We start from the raw sequence: 14470 nt of genomic DNA, 5'->3' as shown, positions 1-14470 counted from the left end.
TTATTATGTACATAACACTTCATAGACCAGCTCAGTCCAGAGCCTCAGTGGCGTGGCTGGTTTGGTGTCTGCTTCTCACCTCAGTGGTCGCGGGTTCGATTCCCGGCCATTCTATTGAGGAGTGAGAGATGTGTATTTCTGGTGACAGAAGTTCACTCTCGACGTGGTTCGGAAGTCACGTAAAGCCGTTGGTCCCGTTGCTGAATAACCACTGTTTCCATGCAACGTAAAAACACCATACAAACAAACAAAAAATCAGTCCAGGTTGCATTTTCACCAAGAATAAATATGGGCTCTGTAATACCTCCCATTTTCCACCGTGACGAAGATCGACGAAGTACGTTGGTCGAAAGATGGTGGGTTATTCAATCATTCATCTGTAGAAATGAATATTGATTTTTTTTATTATTTTGTCTGCCCGTCCGTCCGCACTTTTACTGTTCGCCCTCCGATCTTAAAAACTACTGAGGCTAGAGGGCTGCAAATTGGTATGTTGATCATCCACCCTTCAATCTTCAAACATACCAAATTGCAACCTTAGTAGTTTCTATTTTAATCAAGGTTAAATTTAGCCATGGTTTACGCTTATCTAGTTGACGCCATTTCAGATTTTTAGATCAGTTACTTGTGTTCATTATAATATCATGTATTATTTTTTATATATTATTTAACACGGTAATATATTCATTTAGAACAAGCCAACGTCCATTAATAAACTTGCCAAGCAAACATTCTCGGAATGGGTCTAGACATGGAAAAAGTCATTATGATACAGCTAATTGAGTGCCGATCTGTACATGGTATCGTTGAGACAAGTCTTTTGTTCAGTTTGGGCTGCGTCATTGTTGTTCAAGGTCTGTTTCCTTTCTTTTACTCCGATATTGATCTTTGCACAGCACCTTAGCCATCTTTAGTCTTTGAACCAGGTTCTTTTATGGTTTGCCCAGTATCGGCTGTTGGTGTACGACACATTATTAACTGCCGTCCGTTTCCAGACAGGAACAGACTCTCTAAGACTTTCCTTATTGGATTTCCTCGTTATTCATACTGTTATTTACCGCCAGGTGCCATAATTAAGGATTTCTTTTGAAGGTCCAGCCAACAATGGTCCTCCTGAGGCAATGTCCTTGGAAGGCGAACCTTTATATTCTCAGAAGGCCCCGTCTCAGCCTTTGCTTGTCTGCCTCCAGGAATCGATTGCTTTGGCATTTAGCTCATATCGGATTTCGATCAGGAAGAAAAGGTCGCTGTAGAAATGCTCCTGATCTCTCTCTCTCCTCTCTCTCTCTCTCTCTCTCTCTCTCTCTCTCTCATTCTTACTGTGTTATTGTTAAAAATACGTTTAAAAGAACGTTCTCTTTCTGACTGTGCTCATATTAATGTTTTTATTATTAGAAATACGTTTAAAAAACTTCTTTCTTTTTTTTATTCATGTCGATGGGTTTTTTTAAACATTCTCTCTCTCTCTCTCTCTCTCTCTCTCTCTCTCTCTCTCTCTCTCTCTCTCTCTCTCTCTCTCTCTCTTTGTGTTTCTATGTCTCATTAGCAGTGCTTCTAACCCATATTTCTCTCGCTTACATCATCCGTTGTATTTCTAATATTTTAAGGCATATTCTTCAATCAACTAATCATCTTTGTTTTTGTGAAATTGTAGCTACCTGGAAACTGACTCATGGTTTTTGCTTAATCGACGGTTTGGTGATAATAACCACTGTTACGCTGTGGAACGCTCTCCTTTGTTTTCTATTAATTATTTCATGTATGTGTGTGTATTAGCCTGTTTAGGAGAACAACCATACCGTTTACTTTTGTTATTCTATCAAACTTTGACAAAATATAGACATTGTTTCGCCGTTCATTAAAACAACAGCACTCGTTGGGGAGAAGTGCCGTCAGTGCACCTCATGTGGTTCACTGTAGGCATTACTTAAAGTTCTTTTGCGGCCCTAGCTGCAATCCCTTTCATTCCTTTTGCCGTTTCTCCATTCATATTCCCTTTCTTCCATCTTGCTATCCATCCTCTTCTAACAATTGATTCATAGCGCAACTGCCAGGTTTTCCTCCTGTTACACCTTTCAAACCTTTTATTTTTTTTACTGTCAATTTCCGTCTCAGCGCTGAATGACGTCATAGGTCCAGCCCTCTGCCTAAATTCTGTATTCTATTCTATTCTTAAACCAACAGGAGACTGAAAGATGAAAGATGATCTTTCTAACTACCTTGGAAAAACCGCCCCGGGGCGCTCCGCTGAACGATTTGAACGATTTGGAAATGTTACGTGACGAGGGAGGTCCTTTGGAATCCGACTGATATTGATCCGTGGTCCGATGGACCTTTTCTCCTGAAGTGCACTTTTGCCGATGCATCGATTCGGAGACGGTCTTCTTCTTCTACTTCGCCGTCGAGTGATGGCGATGTCTTCGTTTGTTGGGGTCATGATATGAGGGCAAGGTGGATTTCTTTTTATGGATTGTCTGTCGTTACTTGGTTCTTCTGGTGATTTTCTATTACACGCCAGTAAAACGCCTGCTTGCGTTTCCGCTAGCGTCTGAGGCTGAGTTACCATAGTTTCTTTTCTGTCTAGTTTTTGGTCTCCAAAGAACTCTCTCTCTCTCTCTCTCTCTCTCGCTGTATATATATGTAGTATTTATGTATGCCTATATATATATATATATATATATATATATATATATATATATATATATATGTGTGTGTGTGTGTGTGTGTGTATATATATATATATATATATATATATATATAGATATATATATATATATATATATATATATATATATATATATATATATATATATGTGTGTGTGTGTGATATATATATATATATATATATATATATAGATATATATATAGACTATATATATATATTATATATATATATAGGTATATATAGATATATATATGTGTGTGTGTGTGTATGTATGTATGTATGTATGTATGTATGTATGTAGAATCTAGTGGTCGGCAAGGTGGCATCGTCGTGATTACGGCATCTTGGGTTCGCTTCCCGCTACCGGACATCATGATTTCTTTCTCTTTGAAGCTGGATCTCGAGGCTTTGTAGTGACAAGAGTATCCAAAAACGAGCCAAAGAATTCGAAAAGTTAAGAGGGCATTGTGGCTGTTAAATTTACATATACTACATATGTATATATACCCACACACAACCCTTGATATTGAGTTAACTTTACCTCGGGAGTAACTTACTGTCAACGGGAATCATTCGTGATAAGTACATCTGCCCCGATGGGTGTCAAGACAGATGTGAGTTGACATCGACTCCGCTTTACATATTCATGTCGAGTTCAGGTTCTAGACTTAGAATTGAAATCAGCACATCGACAACGAAGTGTAGCGTGAGTAGTAGTGACAAAGCTATAATAAAACGCCTCACCCCACCACCCCCCCCCCCCCCAACCCCCCCCCCCCCCCACACAACCCTCCCTCGTTACTTTTACTTTACTCCGTTTGGGTGGAAGTTATTCCAAGTGTTAAATAATCCTAGGATAACGGGTATTTTATGATTTAACTTTTGAGTATTAGTGACAGAACTTAGACCACATCTCTCTCTCCTCTCTCTCTCTCTCTCTCTCTCTCTATATATATATATATATATATATATATATATATATATATATATATATATATTTATATATATGTGTGTGTGTGTGTGTATGTATTATATACTATATATAATAATAATATATATATATATATCATATATATCTGTATATCTTAATACATATACTATACACAATATAGTATATATGTATATATTATACATATACTATATACCATAGTATAGATGTGTATATATATATATATATATATATATATATATATATATATATATATTCATATATTCAATATATATTAAAATGTTTGTATGCATATATACACAAACATACACACACACACACAAATTCTTCAACATTAATCAGCCATAGCATAGAGGTTCTGAGAGAAAACAACAAGGCCATTACTGCTGCATTCTTACTTTAGCTGATTAATTGTGGACGAACCCCCAAGGCTGGAAACTTCACAGAACGTGCTCCTTTGTAAATCTACACAGAAGGCTCATCAACAGTGTATCAAAGTCACCCACACCCACACACTCTGTGTCATTTACGTTTGTGTTTCCTATTCTCCTCCCTCCTAACGCTTCCAAGTTGTAGTATATTCTTTTCACCAAGCAATCGTCTTGCGTTCTTTCCACATGACCAGATCATAACTAATCCATTCTTTCCCTCGTCATGGGGTAGTGCCATCAGTGCACCTCGTGCGGAGGACTGTAGGCATTTACTTAAGGCTCTTTGCCGCGTTCCTTTGGTCAATAGCTGCAACCCCTTTCATTCCTTCTACTGCACCTCCGTTCATATTTTCTTTCTTCCATCTTACTTTTTACCATATGCTAACAGTGGATTTATAGTGCAGCTGCGAGGTTTTCCTCCTGCTTCACCTTTCAAACCTTTTTACTCTCTGTTTCCCTTTTAGGCTTAAATAACCTCATAGGTCCCAGCGATTGGCCTTTGGCCTAAACTGTAAATTCTAGTTTAATCCATTCTACTTTTGATAACTTTTTTCACACTTTCTAATTGACATTCACAATCTACGTACTATATTTGACTTCCATAAAGGAGACTTGGCTCAGTAATTCCTTCGTAGATTGGAACCTTTTAGCTTCCACAGACGACTGAAGTGACTTCAGTTTCAAATCTCCCTTGGCTGCGACGGATAGTTTTGAAAGTATCATCAGTCCTCATAATTAAAACTTAATTATTATTTTTCGTTTCGTACTTACTGATAGTAGTTAGTCTACAACCTGAAATAATGATTTCACCTTGAAAAAAAAACACTTCTACGTAACCAAAACTTTAAAAAATAAACGCAAATCCTTCGTCAGAATTTTTTTGGAATAAATCTGCCATAGTTATTAACGAGACAGTTGTTTCGATCACTATAAATCGTCATTAAACATCAGTTCATGCTTGTGGCCTCAGTAGAGTACTATTATCTTTTGACGGGTCGGAACCTTGGAGTCATTTGACCTTGGTAGATATTGTGTGGTTTGGGCACTTGGACGTTTTGGAGTAGTGTGCCTTTTGAGTCATTCGACCTTGAAAAGCATTGTCACTTATGAATCATTCGATTATTTGGGGCATCAACTCTGAAATAATGTGATCTTGATGCGGGTCCCGATCTTGAAATAATTTGACCTTTTGGGGCATATTGACCTTTTAAGTAGTTTGACGTTATCGGGGCATAGTGACTTTTTAAAATTTATCATGTTCGGATATCGTTATTTGAGTTATTTTATTTATTGATTTATAGCGAGCTTGGCGTCATTTGACCTTTCCGGGTATCATGACCTGAGAGCAATTTGCCTTTGTGTCACTGTGACGTTGGAGTATTATGGCCTTTACAGGACCTGCTATATTTAGTGCTTTAGCCTTATCCATGAAAAGGACGAGGTCAATTAGAAAGTATTGCGAATGATTGAATACCTTTACAATTTAGTTGAAGTGAGATAGAGCAGCCGGCTGCCCGGTTGAGGAAGAAGGGACGCCATAATGATAGAAGAGGAAAGTCTGGAAACTGCAGCCCTCTAGCCTCAGTAGTTGTTAATTGATTTACCGTTAAAGTTAGCCATGATCTTGCGTCTGACATTGCTATAGGTGCTAACAACACAGGCCACCACGGCGCCGTGGATGAGATTTTCATGAGCCGTGGCTGAAATTTTCACAGGCCTTTGGTGAGAGTTTCATGCAGTATTAGACACTGTGCAGAAAAATCGATTGCGCCGAAGCATTTTTTACTTGTTCTTTTCATGAAGGACGAAACATGGTATTGAAAGGCCTTGGCTGCTGTGGGCCAGAGGTTAAAAACAAAGCAAAATACAGACGGAAAAGGAGAGTTGGGCTCATCCGCGAAGAAGGGAAGAAAGGTAGAGAGAGATCCGGAAATAAAAGAGACGAAGTACCAAGTTCTGAAGGTGAAACTGGGAGAAACCCCTACCATTGCACTAAGATATAATAGTTAGAGAGGTTGGACAGCAAGATAGAAGAAAGGAAGCGGAAATAGAAGGGAAGGCTAAATACTAGGCACGGCTGCATGCTAAAGCTGCAACACCCCTTAGTAATGCCTAGAGTGAACTGCGTGAGGTGCACTGATGCCATTACCCTCTTACGCAGAAATTTCCTCAATTTTAATAGCCAAGAGACAGGCGGGACTGGCTGCTCAAATTAGGTCAGTTCACAGCTAGATCCTCTCAGTGGACTTCTCAATGAAGACAAAATCCGTCTATTGAGATAGAAAGGTTAAAGTGTGCAACAGACGCAAAAGAAGGCAACGGATACTGCAAAGACTTTTTTCCCAAGAAGTAGGAATTCCCTTCAGCGTTCCCTGCCTCACAATTGGTTCTCCGTTCACTTCCTTGTGGATTGTCAAGCCCTACTTATTTTGCCTACCCCTGTTCTGTTATTACCTTCTGACCCGAGCTGTCCATGGCAGTCGTCTTGTTACGTTCACTGGGCAATTACACGTTTTCCGGGTCACCTGTTGAAGGTATCATGCAGGACATGCGAGCGCATAAGATTGATGGTTTACCTCCTGTAATCGTTCTACCCTCTGGGTAATCGAGCTAATGTAATTGGACCTTAACTACTCTGGGGGAAAATAATTATGCACGGTACCAATAAACTAGCTTAATATTATGTGTCTCATTTAAAATCGCGGAGTGAAATTCGTCCATGTGGAAGCAAAGTCACAGAAATGACGCTCGAACCGTCAATCGGTGCTGACAATAGGACAATAACATCTCTACACCAATTAGGAAATACATAATAGATTAAACCCAAGTACTTTCTGTACACGATTCTGTCAAACATGGATTACCACTTTTGTGATTATCAGCATTACATGCGTTACCAGCCCCATGACAGTGATTCTCTCTCTCTCTCTCTCTCTCTCTCTCTCTCTCTCTCTCTCTCTCTCTCTCTCTCTCTCTCTCTCTCTTGCGCTTGCTGTTATCAATCTTATTTTTATTATTCCCTTAATGATTAATTTTTAAAAATATTTTCACATGAAGATTATCTCGACGAAACCAATTTAGAACGTTCCCTGTTTCTGCACTTAATGTCCTCTTGGGTTCCAGTGCTTGGCGTTAAGCTTAAAATCCTTATTCCATATTCTCCTACTCTCTCTTTATTTATTTATCTTCGTTTTATTTTTTACACTTTGTTCACCCTGTTGCTGTGTTAAATCTGAAATGAGAATACGTGAAGATACACTGAGGAAGCAATCTAGATTATAAGTTGTATGTGTGTGTTTGTTTTTAGTAGCCAAAGAAGGCCAAATCAACCGAAATCTGTGGAGATTATACACCCCAATTTGATTGTCCTCATTTTTGTTCTCCGCGTGTTCTGGAATTCTTAAACATACTCCATTGAATGTCTATTTAAAGTTTATGATTATCATAAAATAACGACGAAAGTGAATGAAGTTCATTTGCATAAATTTTCATTGGAACAGATTGCTGTTGGGTACAAACTCATTTCTCAAGCAGCATATGGACAAACACATTGCAAAGTCACTTCATTTTAAACATCCATGAAAACTTCAGTCACTCATGTCATATTCAGCATTTAACAAAACATTGCATTCTCATCACATCACACGTCCAAAATTTAGCCAAGCTTCTCTCGTATCATCCAGAACCCTTTCAATGCCATATCACGAACTGTAATTCCTTACTATTATGAGCTGTTATAGCTTATAATCAAAGTTTTGTGTACGTCAGAGTGGACCAAAATAATGGAGGGCGCGGTCGTTGACACGAGTAAGTTTTTTTTTTTTTTTATAGACAACCGCACTTCTTTTGTTAAGATGGCTCTCCATATTTTACCAACTGATATTGCATGCATAAATATGAGGATACAATCGTTTCATTATTAGTGAAAAGGAATTGGTTTGAGATGCGGTTTACATTTGCCATTAATTTTTTACATATTTGGACAGATGTAGCGTGCGTAGCACAGAAAATATTATAAGTACACAAATGCCTTATAGAAATGAATGGAAACACATTACACTAAACCATAAAGACCCTACAATGAATAGTTTTAGTTTTACATTGTTAAATATCATAAGCACACACACTGGAACCTGGCACTTGCCATCATGTCTCCCCTAGCTATCCCGCCACACCCTGGCCGGACAAACAGGTTTGCAGGAGGAGAGTGGATGTGTCATGTCTCCCCTACTCTCCCGATCGATCCCTTACCATCCCTGCCCCCACCCCCGGTCGGACAAACAAGAAAGATCACTCGGATTTTATTATTATAGATACATACACACACACATATATATGTGTGTGTGTGTGTGTGTGTGTACTATCGAATACCTCACAGCAGGAGTCACGGAAGGCTTACCCAGTCCAATGAATCAGTAATTGCTTAATGATGGGCTGTTTGGGTCGTCGTCATTCTGTTTTTCTGTATTACTAGATCATGCGTAGCCACCCGCATGTCACTGTCCTGGATGAGTGTTTGCTTCTTCAGTTTCATTATAGTCCCTCCTTTTTTGTGGTGGGGGCGGGGCGGGGGCGCAATTTGCTTTGTTTTTGGACTTGACATTTTGTATAAAACGTTTGTCAATTTTCCCTGTTTTGGAATTATTTAACTAAATGCTATATCTTGTCATGTTGCGTCCACACTACAGCAAAACATGTCATCAACACATGTCATCAACTTATCGCACTTATCCCAAACAGGTTGAATACAAGTTAACAAGTTATTGGCAGTCCTCATTAGTGCTTCATACGATCATTAAGCACTGGCGAGATTCGGTCTCCACTGGCCTTCGTGAACTTGTTTACAACACGTTTTTGTTTACAACACGTTATTTTACTGCAGTGTGGACGCATCCTTAGTCTACTTTATTTCGCGGCTTAAGTTATCTGATATTTCGTATGACATGAGCATCAGTTTCCTTATCTTAGAGCTTTAATCACTGGTTGGCTTTTGCTATGGTACGTGTACTATACTAGATTCTCATCAATCGTGCATTTGATGTCTTAGCCAGTCCCTTACGACGCTCCTAATTGGCTATTGATAAGCCAGTCACAGGGCTGGAAACTCTCAGTCTCTCTGGAGAGTTCACATAGGCAGGATGTATGTTCCACATTTCCTGAGGGATACGTTTTTCAGGAGAGGTGGAACATACATCCTGCTTATGGGAACTCTCGAGAGAGACTGAGTTTCCAGCCTTGTGATTGGCTTATCAACAGCCAATTAGGAGCGTCGAAAGGGACTGGCCTAGACATCAAATGCGCGGTTGATGTGAATCTACTATAGTTTCATTTGCTTTGGGGCTTGATTCTTTGTCTGGTATTTATGATTCGTTTATTAGTTTCATTTGGTGCTTCGAATGATAGATAGGTGTGCTTGTTTTCCTTCTTTAGAAGCTCGGTTCCTCGGGTGGAATTTCGAATGTGAAATTATATGAGTCGTTACTGTTTGGGGCTTCTAGGTTACTGGCTGGTATCTGGCTGTATTTACCATAATACGTAGTTCCATGTTGGCCGAGTGCATTTTGCGCTCGGCTACCATTCCCGTGGTCAGAAGTTCGATTCTCGGCTCGGCCCAATTGGTTCCTAGTCACGTAAAAATATATCTAATCCTTCGGGCCAGCCCTAGGAGAGCTGTTCATCAGCTCAGTGGTCTGATAAAACTAAGATATACTTAACTTTCACCATAATATGTGATTTAGGTCTCTGTGGTGCTATTAGGGTTTATTGAACTGATTTTCATAAGTTGGTCTGTTAGTTTGTTTGGCTCATGTTTTCATATTTTAGATGACATGTTATACGAAAATTTGATATCTCTGATTTTTTTTCTTTTTTTTTACGCGCGAGGTTGCTTTCTCTGGACTTCAGTTCTGTGGCTGACGTTCGTCCAAGGATATTCTCTTGATGACCATTAATCATACTTATTTATTGGTGTATGCCGTTTGGAATTTAGCTGGTTGCAGGTGATAATTTCCCGCTTTAGAAGAAAATTGTGTAGCTTATTTCTGTCCTGATTGTCAAGTCACCTGGGTAATTCTTCAGCCCCTACGTTGTCAGCTGGCTTGTCAGATAACGAGTTCAAATCACTCAAGTTCCGGTGCAACATTGGTAAAAGGACGTTGCTTTGGCGACCTGCATAATTATGTTCACTGCGTTTTTAGCAAGACAAGTAATTATTTGTCGTCAGATTCTTCAACTTTATTTATGTGCTGCGTATTTTAGGGAACCTTTCCTAGCCTTTGGGGGTCGTTATCTAGGACTAATGTTTTTTGTGGGTCATTATCTTTATGATAATTACAGTCTACTGTTTATGTTTTTACGGTCATCCTCAATTGGCTCGTGCTAAACACGCAGCTAAGGTGGACACATGCCGGGTTAAAATCCGCGGGGAGGGGGTTCACTATCTACGAAAGATCCATTTTAGGACAAATATCGCCTTGGTATCACCCACGAAATGGATACATATACGATGATGTGTCCTCATATAAACCTTATACTACCTATTTGTTTCACAAGTAGTCACTGTCTTCGGTCTTCAATGGCCACAATTTAGTAAACAATGACGCAGCCTTCTGCCTTTCGTTAATCAAGTTTTGTATCTTTTGTTACTTTTCTTATTTCTTTCTGATGAACACATTATTTGGAAGATTACCAGCTACTTGATGTGCCTTCAAAGGGAGATGAACAAATTTCGGTTTGTTAATTAAATGACTGAAGTAAAACTAGTACCACTGTAAAATATACAGTAAGTAAAGATAACATGGGTATTTTGGAGTTGTGAGACATATAAATAAGTAATTATTGTTCTTTGTCTTGTTATTTTTATTATCATTGCAGTGGAATGCCGAATTATTACTTTTGCTGAGAATTGCCTAAATCATTCGCAATTATTAATGAATAAATGTCAAATCTTAGGATTACTTATAAATGTGGATTATTATTATTATTATTATTATTATTATTATTATTATTATTATTACGTGGATGATGTTGATCGTGATTTTGATGTTATCAAATTATTTTATCAGTAAATATTGATAATGATGATGATGATTATGTTATTAAATTATTTTATGAGTAAATGTGGCTAATGATGATTTATCAGAATATTTTATCAGTAAGTATGGATAATGATGATGATGATTTTATCAAAATATTGATTTATCAATTAATATCAGCAATGATTATGCAGAGGGTGGGAAGAGGAACTCTCACGTAACGAAAGCTGATGATGATATTTGGAGGTGGAACCTAAATCTTCGTCTGTACTGTTTTTTTTTTTTTTTTCTGTCGGTCATTTCTGCTTACAATTAATTGACTGTTGCTGTTTATGTTTGCCTCATTTCTTCTCAGTTGATTAGTTATAGTTATCATTTTATACTATACACACAGAATATTATATATATATATATAGATTTATATATATATATATATATATATATATATATATATATATATTCTATATATTTATATATAGATATATATATAAATATGAATAGTATATATATATACATTTATCATATGAATAGTATATTTATATGCGCATGTTATACATATATATACATATATATGTATATATATATACATATATTCATGTATTACTTTTTGTGTCTGTTGTGTATGCATGTCTATGCGTGTCCTTATAGGTAATATCCTTCTAGGTGTGCATTTAAGTATGCGGTGGAAAGGCTCCTAATGTTTGTGTAATTCTGCGGTTAAAATTCATACTTTGATTTTGGCAATAAACAAGACAGAGTTAAGATATATTCTTGATTACAATCCTAGAAAATAAAGTACTCGTTAAAAATTTACTGAAGAGAAAAGGTTGAAAATATGAAATTTGGCAAACGTTACTCTTTTGTTTTATGGGTTCTTTTCCCGTAAGAGAGGGCTAGCTTCAAAGAAATGTCATGACGTCATTCACACCCACAATCCCTCATGCACCAAAACAAAAGTCACCAGTAGTACGTCGACACCTCCAACATGTATGCAACGCTACCTTACATACATACAATGTTAATAAGCTTCTTGGATTTGAATAAAGGCCATTCCTTTGTAACTCTTCTGTCGTGCCATCTTCACAGAATTTTACGGTCTCTTCGTCTTTTCTTTTAATCTTGTCATTTCCAAGAATATGTTTGTATTCAATTTTGAATAAGGTCATTTGAATGTGTGTGTTGAGAACTGGTAGTTTAAGAAATGGTATTAAATTGTTGAGAATTTTGGTGCAAACTAAGAGAGAACCGTAGGGTTCCTAATTAGAGCTTAAGCTTTAAAAAAAACATTGCATCGAGTTAACTGGAAACTTGATTCAGTTCTTATTATTGTTTTCTGGTGTATATAACAGAATTGACGTTTTTTTTTTTACTCTGTTGCTGTGCTGTCGTAACGCTGTTAGTGCATCGGAATCAATCAACTAATCAATCATTCCTCTGTTACTTCACATTTTCTCTGGTGTTGTAATGTGGTCGATGTACATAGGCTGAGTATATCAACATTTTATAAACAACGAACTGTTTAGTTACCAGGAACATATAGAAAGTATTGGATAAATATGCGAAATTGTGCCTTATTCCGACATGGAATGTTAACTATAGTTTTATAGTGCTTGACTCGTCGTCTTATCCTTATGAAAAGATTGAAGTGATAAAGAAAAGCGTTCAGTATTACCTTTGTGCCAATTTGATTGCCGCACTGGCCAGCTTGAATGTGTACGATTTCACGCATTTTTGTGTCTGTTTGTTATGCTTTCTCTCCTCTTTCCAGCGTCTGTTTTTTATTATTATTATTATTTAAATCTACCAAGTAGATAAAGCTACAAAACGGAAGTGAATTCGGACGGCAGAAATAAATTCGGGCACCGAGAGCGTTTTCAGACACCAAGAACTTCCTGGATTCTGTGCGCGGCTGTCAGGAAGAAGAAGAGGAAGAGACGTTAGGTCGGTTACCCGTCCGATCACTCAAACGGGACGTAACTGGCGCGCTTTTGCCTGCCATGCCACAATCTCTCTCTCTCTCTCTCTCTCTCTCTCTCTCTCTCTCTCTCTCAGACTTTTACCCCAAACTTCATCCTTCCTCCCCTGTCTCCGTCTCACTCCTCTGCCCCTTCCTACGTTGGCTAATGTTCAGTAATCAATGTGGTGCTATCAATAATGTATTTACTACACCGCCACCCGTATCATACCGCGTGTGAATACTTATCCTTTATTTTACGACCAGATTCCTCTGTAGCCTTCATTCCTTTCCGGAATGCTTATGAGACAAGTAACGAAACGGGCAAAATGTATAGTTTTTACTTGATATTTTCTTCAGTATTGTACTACTTTTCGTTTAATTTCTCTGTTACTTATTGTATGTGTTCTCTTCTCGACCCATACGGGGTAATTCTGTAGAGCAGTTTAATGACCTTTTAGCCCTGTGATATACAAAGTAACAACAACAACGAGGTGTAATATTCAGAGGATGGACAGCAAACTTCGAGGGAGTTGCTGATGAAAGGTCGCGGAAGAAGCCCTTTAAATAATATGTGAGTTTTGGCGGGAAACGATTGGCTGATGTTTTGACGCCCGGCGATTGGCGGGAGATCTAGGGCGGAAAAATGTCAACCCGGTCTGTTGTCTTTGCTTGCGTCGTCACTTTCCGGCTTTTGGAATCTGGTCGCAGCTTAAGCGTTGTATTATGCTTTCTTGGTAGAGACTGCAGGAGTCAGAACTTCCTTCGGGAATTTCCAGGAATTTGACGGCGAAACTCTTGTAATTCGTTTTAACTTTTTTTTTTTTTTTTTTTTTTTTTTTTTTTTTTTTTTTTTTGTCGCATCCGAATTCATGTGAACTTGAATTCTTTTGTGGAAGTCATTACTATTCCAGACATTGCACTCTTACACACATCTACAGTGGCATACACATTTTCTTGGAACCTGTCGCTGGGTTTTTCTTATTATTCTAATTGTGAACTTGTCTTCGGTGCAATCGAGTTTTCTTTCAACCACGGGCAGGTGGTGGCCTGCGTTGTTGACACCTATAGCAGTGCCAGTCACTCGATCATGGTTGACTTTAACCTTAAATGATGTCAAAACTACTGGGGCTAGAGGGCTGCAGTTTGATATATTTTATGTTTGGAGGGTGGATGACCAACATACCAATTTGCAACTCTAGCCTCAGTGGTTTTTAAGATCTGAGGACGGACAAAACAAAATTGTGGACGGACAGACAAATAGCTATATCAATAGTTTTTTTTTTTTTTTTTTTTTAACAGAAAAATAGAAAAGTAGTTCCTGGGAAGACATAGAGAGAGAGAGAGAGAGTGGGGAGCTGGGGGAAGGAGTCATACATGTTATTTTCGTACGCAGTTATAAAATTATTCCAAACCTTCCCTGTCGACAGATGCAAA

General features: G+C 38.1%; 1 protein-coding gene across 1 annotated transcript in view; it reads right to left on the bottom strand.

Moving 5' to 3' along the window:
* The window catches only part of LOC135215926 (tubulin beta chain-like), a 50465-nt gene extending 37429 nt beyond the window's left edge, over positions 1-13036 (bottom strand). Inside the window, exon 1 of the mRNA XM_064250883.1 lies at positions 12752-13036. Within this exon, the coding sequence (XP_064106953.1) occupies positions 12752-12808 (57 nt within the window). The 5' untranslated portion in view covers positions 12809-13036. The remainder of the gene's footprint in view (positions 1-12751) is intronic.
* Between the last annotated feature and the right edge of the window lie 1434 nt (positions 13037-14470).

The sequence above is a fragment of the Macrobrachium nipponense genome, chromosome 19 (genome assembly GCF_015104395.2).
Source record: "Macrobrachium nipponense isolate FS-2020 chromosome 19, ASM1510439v2, whole genome shotgun sequence".
Taxonomy (NCBI): domain Eukaryota; kingdom Metazoa; phylum Arthropoda; class Malacostraca; order Decapoda; family Palaemonidae; genus Macrobrachium; species Macrobrachium nipponense.
Note: the sequence above shows the minus strand (reverse complement) of the source record. Positions and strands in the feature narration are given on the sequence as shown.